This window comes from Monopterus albus, unplaced genomic scaffold (genome assembly GCF_001952655.1).
Source record: "Monopterus albus unplaced genomic scaffold, M_albus_1.0 scaffold319.1, whole genome shotgun sequence".
NCBI classification, from domain to species: domain Eukaryota; kingdom Metazoa; phylum Chordata; class Actinopteri; order Synbranchiformes; family Synbranchidae; genus Monopterus; species Monopterus albus.
In genome coordinates, this window is record NW_018128199.1 from 143369 (window position 1) to 152824 (window position 9456).

At 48.4% G+C, this 9456-nt stretch overlaps 2 protein-coding genes across 2 annotated transcripts in view; both read left to right on the top strand.

Moving 5' to 3' along the window:
• Window positions 1-3208: 3208 nt before the first annotated feature.
• LOC109974038 (protocadherin-8) lies at window positions 3209-6712 on the top strand. Its single transcript, XM_020624020.1, has 3 exons — window positions 3209-5868; window positions 5990-6215; window positions 6298-6712. The coding sequence occupies exons 1-3, from the start codon at window positions 3415-3417 to the stop codon at window positions 6648-6650; spliced, it is 3033 nt and encodes a 1010-aa protein (XP_020479676.1). The 5' UTR covers window positions 3209-3414; the 3' UTR covers window positions 6651-6712.
• A 1355-nt stretch (window positions 6713-8067) lies between these two features.
• LOC109974053 (leukocyte cell-derived chemotaxin 1) overlaps window positions 8068-9456 on the top strand; it is a 6956-nt gene continuing 5567 nt past the window's right edge. The window contains exons 1-3 of the mRNA XM_020624059.1: window positions 8068-8140; window positions 8302-8479; window positions 8721-8861. Coding sequence (XP_020479715.1) covers window positions 8408-8479; window positions 8721-8861 — 213 coding nt within the window. The 5' untranslated portion in view covers window positions 8068-8140; window positions 8302-8407. The remainder of the gene's footprint in view (window positions 8141-8301; window positions 8480-8720; window positions 8862-9456) is intronic.

Sequence of the window (9456 nt, forward strand, 5' to 3'; positions counted from 1 at the left end):
TGGGAACCAATTAGGACTCTGTGCTTGTGATGGCACGCGAGTTAAGAAAAGGTTAGTCCAACAGGGGGTTCAGCGCTCTGATCGATTATCTTAGACACCCCCTCTTCACACACCCCCACACATAGCTCTCCTTTCTCACCCTCCTGCCCTGGCTCTCCCCACTTTCTCCTTCCACCGCTAATGTGGCGGACAAAAGAGTCCCAACCGCCTATTTCCATCTCAATGAGTTAAGCCCCAACAAGAGGCAGGGATCGGGCGACCAGCTTCAGACCTCAAATACCCGGAGATCACTAGAGCAAATGGGACCACACTGCTGAAGAAAAGACATAAAGGAGGAGAGGGAGGGAGGGGAGGAGAGGGAGGGAGGGGAGGGGGATCCTCCAAAGACATATTTATAAATGTTAAAGAAAATGCTAATATGTCCCATGAAGAATAGAGGGGATTTCGGAGACTCTCTAATTCTGCTATTGTTGAACTCGCGTGCAGACGTGCGAGACTGACACGGCGGTCACGTGAGAGAATGATTTTTTTTGGGGGGGTGTGTGTGTCCTTTAAATGACAGTGTTGCTTAGCGGGGTGAGGATGCAAAAGCCTGTCCAGCATTGTAAAACAAAAGTTTCTCTCCCCAGCCTTCCTTGTGCTTGCGCACATGCGCGCGCGTCGCGTTTAATCCGCGAAGCCAGATTCCACATAGTGTAATTTGCTTTCGATTGTCCTGTGGTTTGTTGTGTAGACCCTGTGCCTTCTGCCTGTGCACAGTGAGCTCTGCACATTGCTGTAGGGGATGAACGATCTTTTGGCTGCAACAAATGAATCTGTTACATTAACCCACCTTACTTTTTTATTGTCACTGATCGTTTGATTCCACTGATAAGACCAAATTGCCTTTGGCTGAAGTCGGCCTTTACATTTGGCAGTAATGCAGTTCTAAATGTTGGTAATGTCTATTAACTACTCAAGTTGTTAATAGAGTTTTGTCCAGATTGAAAGTCAAGGGACTGTATGAAAATTATTGGGAGGGTGAGAGGGGTTGATCTTTGCTTCACTTTGTTTAAATGAATACATACATACATACATAAATGTTTTAAAATCGAAGGTTTTCTATTGAACCATTCTCCTAAAAATGCAGTAGTAAATGTGTTCCGGCCCAATGTCCTGAGACACATTAACAAAACCCTGGTCCAGAGGCAGGGCTGTTGTTTTCTCCATGTAGCAAAGTGCGACTTTACGAAGAGTGTTACAAGTGAAAGTTGTGTTGATGGAAGGCTGAAATAAACTGCAAAGTTAGGATGGCAAAAAGGAGACAAAAGAAAATCTACAGTCAATCAAGGAAATTTTTCCACAACCAAAAGTTGTTGTTATGAATGAATGTGCATGAGCTGGATCTCCCTGGCTCGCTATACTTATTAAGATTCAATAAATCCATTAATAACTACTTCTAAGTGCCTGACTGGAGAGTGATAGTCTATATCCATTAACACCACAAAAGAGCTGACACTTTTGCTGTTATGTCCTTAATTAATCACAGAGTGATGTCTTCTTATCATATAAGACCTGACAGTGTCTAACTATGCAAGCTGCCTGACTAGATGTTGTTCATTCAGGTGTCTCCTCTTTGACTCTCTGTGGCAGATGGGTCCTTTATAGAACATGCCAACTGATATTAGCTTCTACTGCAAGACAAGTGTTGCCCCTGGAAAAGCTGGTTGTGTGTGTGTGTGTGTGAGGAGGGCATCCCCATCCCCCGTGTAAACAGTGACCGACCAGTGGAAGAATATAGCCAGAGCCGTGACGAGGCCCTGGTGGCTCTATAAGTGTATTTTAATAGGAGGGACCCTGATGTCCAGGGCAATTCATCTCCCATCTCCCAGTAATGAAAGGAGTCGTGGCCTGACCGGGGCAGGCCTGGGGAAGGAGGGAGAGTGGGGATGGAGGGGTGATACAAAGGCTGCATGTGGTTCTGCCTCATTATGCTGCAGTTAGGCAGAGGGGTGCATGGAGCCAGCAGGGGATAGGGTCCCCACACACCAGCTCTGGGGCAACAATACCGGCATGGACGTCTGCAAAAGGAGACCCTGCCATGCCATTATCCAGCCGCTACTAACGAGGGCTTCATAGGTCTTTGATATAATCTCACTATTGAAATCCTGATAAATCCCCCCTGCGTTTACAGCCAAATCCCATTTGTAACGGGCTCACGGAAGGCTGTGTGAGTGTATGCATGACTGAGTGTGTGTGTGTGTGTGTGGGTTGCATGTTAAAGCGGACAGTTACATTGGTTTGAATGAAAACAGGATAATAAATCCTGTCTCATGAAAAAGACATCACGTGAGGCGATTTGAGCTGAGACACAACTAGAATAAAACCAGTGTTGAAGTGAATGTAGTGCCTTTCTAGCCTCAGATATGATCTGGTAGGCATTCAGTTACTGGATTACAACACGCTAGGGAAACGAATAATAGAAGGCAGAGCGAATGTATTAATGAAAATAAAATGAGCAATAAAATGCTATTACCACCAGTTACAGCACACTCTTTTGAATCCCTGCCACTGTTCAGCGTGTTTAGCTGCCTCAGCATTATAGGTCTATCAAAAGTGTAGGCTATTATATGAAATCTTATCTGTCTGGGTGAGTGGATCAGGACACTCTGAAGCAGCACAAAAAGACAAATCGTGCCTTATTCTTGCATGAAGTTATGCTCCTGTCAGACGGAGAGAGGTCACTTGGACAGATGAGGCTGCCAGTGACTGATGTTGCTCCGGTGGGTTTCGCAGGACACGTGCTTGGGGATCCAACCGACCAGTGTTTAAGCATAAATCTCATTACAGTGAAAGTAGCCTACGTCTATAGGGCATAGCATTCTGAACAGGCACTCCTATTCTAATGCTTTGTCCTCTAGCTCAGGGACACTGCGCATCTCTGAGCTCCCCCCGTGTGTCGGTGCGCAGACTCATTTAACAGCCCGAGGAATAAAACAAGCAACGGAAACTACAGCTGTATTAAATCAAGTCCCGCGTTTAGCCCACATATACCGGTTGCCAAGTTCTCCGCACAGTCCAGGAATCTCTAAACAGGGTTTAGAGGTCTTTCAGAAGTCCCCCCTTTTCCCCTCTCAAAGCCCGGATTGGTCACAGTGCGGCTCATTTGCATGCCCCGCCGTATAAACCCTCCTGCAGAGACTGCAGCTCTCTTGCGCTGAGAGAGCAGTACACCTACAATAGAGAGAGCGGAGCGCACCCAGAGTGCGCACTGAAAGACGTATGGAATATTCATTACAGGCTTTACACTAAGAACCAGCCACAGAGAGACGATAAGAGCGGGGGAGGAAGAGCTTTTTAGCCTTTTTAAACTTTAAACTGGACTCATTTCTGAGAGCTTATTGAATAACCAGCTCATTTTGGAGTAAAGGTGTCATGATGGGAGAAATAGGGTGGAACGGGCTGTTGGTGCTCATGTGCGTCTGTTTGGCAAGCCTGGCTGTTGTCACACAAGGAAAGACCGTGAAATATCTGACATTTGAGGAAGACGCACCAGGGACAGTGATTGGAAACTTGGCTAAGGACATCTCTTCCACTTTTTCGGGAGGCTCCAGGACCAATTTCAGGATGATGAAACAGTTCAACTCCTCTTTCATCCGTCTGAGGGAGAGCGACGGGCAGCTGATCATAGGAGAAAGGATAGACAGGGAGCGGATCTGCAAACACACCCTGCAATGTCTCATCGCTTTCGACGTGGTCAGCTTCTCCAAAGAGCAGTTCAAACTCATCCACGTCGAGGTGGAAGTCAAGGACATCAACGACAACTCCCCCGAGTTCCCTCGGAAAGAGTCGAGTCTGGAGATCTCCGAGAACACAGCGGTGGGCACGCGGATCCCGCTGGACTTTGCCGTGGATGAAGATGTTGGGTTGAACTACATCCAAAGCTACCAGATCTCCGTGAACAGCCACTTTTCAATCGACGTGCTCAGCAGGGCCGACGGGGTTAAATATGCGGAGCTGGTGCTTATGAAGGAGCTAGACCGGGAGACGCAGGCTTCTTACGCGCTGGAGCTGGTCGCTATGGATGGCGGCAACCCGTCCCGCACCGGAACAACACGCATCAACGTCAAGGTGAAAGACTACAACGACAACAGCCCGGTGTTCGATAGGAACAGCTTCTCCGTGGACCTGCCGGAGGACACACCGGTGGGGTCCCTCTTGCTGGACCTGAACGCTGAGGACCCGGACGAGGGGCTGAATGGTGAGGTGGTGTACGGGTTCGGTCACCAGGTGCCCCCGGAAATACGACAACTCTTCAGAGTGGATAGGAAAACTGGACGGCTCACCCTGGAGAGCCCGATTGACTTTGAAAGTAAAAACACCTATGAGTTTGACGTCCAGGCTGCCGACCTAGGTCCGAACCCGAGTCCGGCCATTTGCAAAATTGTAGTGCAGGTGCAAGATGTTAATGACAATGCACCGGAGATTTCCATCACCCCTATGACGTCCATCACTGCGGGGATAGCGTACATCACTGAGGCTGCGGCCAGAGAGAGCTTCGTGGCTCTGGTCAGCACCTCGGACAGAGACTCGGGCGCTAACGGGCAGGTGCACTGCACGCTGTACGGACACGACCACTTCAGGCTGCAGCAGGCGTACGAGGACAGCTTCATGATTGTGAGCACCAGCCCGTTAGACCGTGAGAAAATCCCTGAATATAACCTCACGGTAGTGGCAGAAGACTTGGGCTCGCCTCCGTTCAGGACCATCACTCAGTACACCATCAGGCTGACCGATGAGAACGACAACGCTCCGGTGTTCAGTAAACCGGTGTATGAGGTGGCCGTGGTGGAGAACAACGCACCAGGCGCATACATCACCACAGTTGTGGCGCGGGACATGGACATGGGGTCAAACGGGAAGGTCACTTACAAGCTGGCGGACACCTACTTCATGGGTTCACCTATTTCCACCTTCGTATCACTGGATCCGTCCAGCGGGTCGCTTTACGCGCTCCGGAGCTTCAACTACGAAATGATGAAGCAGCTGGAGCTCCGTATCATGGCCAGCGACGGCGGCTCTCCGCCTCTGTCCGGCAGCGCTAATGTGTATGTGAGGATAGTGGACCAGAATGATAACGCACCGGTCATCACTCAGCCGGCCCTCAGTAACAGCTCAGCTGAAGTCCTCCTGCCCCGGGACTCACCGACCGGCTACGTCATCACCCGAGTGGAGGCGAGGGATGCGGATGAAGGTGTGAACTCAGAGCTGTCCTATGGACTGGCCACCGGTGAGCCTTCTGTGTTCTCCGTTAACAGAGCCACCGGGGAGATCTACCTCAACCAGGTGCTCAGTCACGACGTGGACGAAACCCTGAGCGTGACTGTGACAGTGAGTGACAACGGGAGACCCGCGCTCACCTCCACCGCCACGCTGCACTTCCTCATCATTGAGGGCTCCCCGCCGAGCGACAGGACAGTGTACCAGTCAGGTACCGGGGACGAGGTGCACCCGCAGTGGGACCTGTCCGTGGTGATTATCGTTGTCCTGGCGGGGAGCTGCACGCTCCTGCTGCTCGCCATCATACTCATCGCCACCACCTGCAACCGGCGCAAGCAGGACAAAGGCGCAGAAGACAGCGACTCGTACGGGGAGAAGGGAACGCTGGAGCGGGGCAGAAACCAAGTGGTGGACAACCCACTTCTGCCTCTCCATGGAGCCAGGGGAGAATCAGCCTTTGATGGACACTCCTACAGCAGCCAGCCCGGTGAGTTCACCTCGGCTCATCCTGGGAGCAGCGACATGTGCTTGGCCTCAGAGGACGGCAGCGAGGTGCCCTGTGTCTATGACTCTGACAACAACAGCAAGCTTCGAGCGAATAAACACGAGGTGAGGTGTCCCTTTGGGTCTCTGCACTAGGGAGGGGAGTTGTGGCATGGCACACAACAACGAGTAATCTTCATCCAGCAAACATTAACCTGTACTTTCTTTCACCTCTCTCCTCCTACAGGGCTACTCCACTCTGCCTGGCTATGGCAGCGGGAAGGAGGCGGTGAGGCCTATCACTATTTGGAAGGGGAACTCCTACACCACCATCTCTGCCAGGGACCCAGCCTTCAGTGGCAAGGACAGTGGCAAAGGGGACAGTGACTTTAATGATAGTGACAGCGATGTCAGTGGAGACACTGGCCTGAAGAAAGATGGAGCAGTGGTTCCTCCCATAGGTGGCCAAAATGGTAAGGACAAATATCAATACGGGTAAATTTTAATGGATGTATAAAATGCTTTGGCACTTCATCCAACGTTCCTCTCTTTTAGGTCTGTGGGCTTGCACCAGCGAATGTAAGGTCCTGGGTCACTCAGATCGCTGCTGGAGCCCCTCAGCAGTAAGAGCCAATGCAGCTCCCTCTCCGGCTCCGACCCTGTCCTCCTTCAGCAGCCTCCCCAAGACGGCCTCCCTGCCCCGGGATGTCCACCGCAGGGACAACTACTACCAGGCCCACATCCCCCAAACAGTGGGACTACAGAGCGTGTACGAGAAGGTGCTGCACAAGGAGTACGACTATGTTCTGGTCACCCCACCCAGGCCTGTGAGGGTCCAAGAGATCAGTGACATGGCCATCCCTGTTTACAGCCCCACCCCAACACACTCTCCCAGTAATGATGTGTAAAACAGACAAGTGCACACACACACACACACACACACACACACACACACACACACACACACACACACACACACACACACACACACACACACACACACACACACACACACACACACACACACACAGCTCACCCTCAAAGAAATGTATAATGTATTCAGAATTTTAATTTATGATTCACTGACAATAAGAATAATGTAACTATATGAAGTCATCTGTTGATGTTGGAGAGTGCACATATATAAGTTTATATCCTCATATTTGTGCTTTTTTTGTTTTATTGTAAAAGTTACATTTGAAGTCCATTCAATCGCTGGGAAATTTTATTGGACATGAAGTGTATAATATGCAAGTTTTGTACATACAGAGATTTTATTTTTTTATAAAAGAAATAATTAAGCAAAGATGTGTAAATATAAATTGTAATTATTGGTCTTTAAGCATGCTGACTATTTAAAGTGGCCCCAGAAGGTGCAGTCTGAAGGCCGGTGACCCACAGGGTATCAAATTGATAAGGATGTGAACGCAATAATAAGTAATTGTACAGAATTTTTTTATCATCACGCTATTCTGACAGAAAATAAACTTTGCAATACTGTTCTGAACATGTGAGTTATGTGTCTATTGACCAACGTGCAGGTGAGCCGAGCAGGTTCTTTGCGAGGTGCCTTGCAGGGTAATCAGTCAGGCCAGTCACTACAAGCCAACAGGCGTCGCTGTTATTGCAGTAGTGAGCCTCTGCCCTTGCAGTCCACTGAAGAAGGTCAGTTTTTTCTTTTGGTGAATTGCTGGTGAGATGCCAGAACAGGCGCCAAGGTTTTCTCGCAAATCACTTTGTCACATCAAGGGCAAAACGATCACAGCCATTCTTTTTACTTTCATGGACTGAATAACTGGATTTTACTGCCTATCACATGCATGTTAATACAATCATTAAAAAACATGCTCAGGTTTCCAATACATAAATCATTTCCATCTGATTGGTGAGCTGTGCGCAAAGGCGCATTTACTGCTCCTTCCTCCAAGAGCCTACAGAGGGATGTAACCAAGGACGTTTACTGGGCATCTACACACAAGTGGGTTTTGCTAAAGAACCACAAATTTGCCATGTCCTTGTGAAGAAATGTTCCCCTGTGTGCCAAATGCGCACGGTGCGCGCCTTACACAATCCATCCCCATTATCATTCATGGATTCATGATATCTTTTTATAACAGCCACGGTGGTTCTGGACGCAGACGGGAAGATCCATGTCTGTCGTTTCTGCACACGTCTGTCTGATGGGGAAAACACGCAACATTCCGTCATTCACCAACAGTCTGTCGAGGCAGCGCGAGGGGAAGGGGAGGGAGGGGAGGTGTGCGGAGGTGATTTGAGGAGACAGGCTCACCCCTCCTCTATCATCTCCTTATTTGCTGAATAGATCTTTTAGTCTAGTCACAGAGGTTGTCAGAAAACGTAATGGTATGGAGTTCTGAGGAGCAGGAATCAAACTCATGTAAGTTACATGAGCAGCCTGTGACGTTCAACGGGGAACATGATGAATGCTTTTCTGAAGAAAGCCTAACTTTGGATTAAATTAGTGGGTTCTCATAATGTGGTGATAAACAATTGCAGGTTAGAATTTACCTTTTGATTTACGGCCACAAATCTGGGCAGTTTCAGAATACGAGCGTGACCTCTCCCCTCCTCCTGAGAGAGAGAGAGAGTGAGAGAGAGAGACAAGTCGTTGGACCGGGGTTTCCTTAGGTGTTTGGCTCCAGTCATGGCCGGGAGCTCAGAGAAAGTGCCGATTCCCTCGGTGGGACCAGAGGACCTGCAGCAGCTAATGCCACCGGTGAGTGTTTATACAGGCCAGTAGAGCTAAACTGCCCGTATACACTGGGATATACAGGCCTTTCATACAGGCTGGGGTCAGTTAGGGGCCAAGGATAAAACACTGTCTCTGTAACGTTATTGTTACACAGACCCCATCTCAGATTCAGTAGTAAATGATAGGCCTAGTTATAAACAGGCTTTAATCCTCCAATTATATGGTTTTCCTGTATATGGCAACTCTCGGGTTTGGTTCGCCGTAGGCCTACTCCGCCGTCGCGGTCAAGCCTGCGGTCACCGGCCGCCTCCTGAAGGCCGGGGTCGCGGTGCTCGTTGCCGGAGTCCTCCTGCTGCTGCTGGGGGCAGTCGGAGCCTTCTTCTTCTGGAACAGCAATGAAAAACAAGTAAGGCGGTAGGCTACTTTATTAACTGTCTTCTAGCGGTTGTGAAATTGGGAAACACAATTAGCTAAACAAGTCATTGCTCTTTAACACATGTTATTTGACGTGGTGAGAAGGATGTTGCAGTTTCTCTAAGTCAAGATGAAGATTCAAAGTAAACTTTAATGCTGGGGAGCACCTTTCTTTTTCTACAAAGTGAAATATAAGACTTAGCCCTATCACCAGATAAGATTTTCAATCAAAATTAAAATTGAAATCAATCTGATATGTTAGATAATCCAGTTCATTCCCATGTAGCTTCATTCTTTTAAAACCTTTCTAAAATATGCACGACTGAGTAAGAAAATTGCTTTTTATAGTTGTTCTAAATCAGATACAAATGTAATTTGGTCACCAGGTGTTAATTTCTTTATTCTTTCAGTTAAATTGATAAGATTCAAGTTGTTGTTCCACGATGGATTTTATTTTATTATTATTTTTTTGCAGTGTAGGTAAACAATAAAACATAGGGAATTAAATGCTCAATTTTCATGGTACAGTCTGAGGTAAAGCTTTGTGAATGGTGTCCTTGTGTGTATGTGGTGTGTGTTGTAGGACT

Excerpts from the sequence above, each read along its gene's own strand:
- LOC109974038 (XM_020624020.1), top strand. The coding sequence starts at position 3,415 with ATGATGGGAGAAATAGGGTGGAACGGGCTGTTGGTGCTCATGTGCGTC. Across the intron at positions 5,869-5,989 it reads TTCGAGCGAATAAACACGAG|GGCTACTCCACTCTGCCTGG; the intron begins GTGAGGTGTCCC and ends CTCCTCCTACAG. Across the intron at positions 6,216-6,297 it reads TCCCATAGGTGGCCAAAATG|GTCTGTGGGCTTGCACCAGC; the intron begins GTAAGGACAAAT and ends CCTCTCTTTTAG.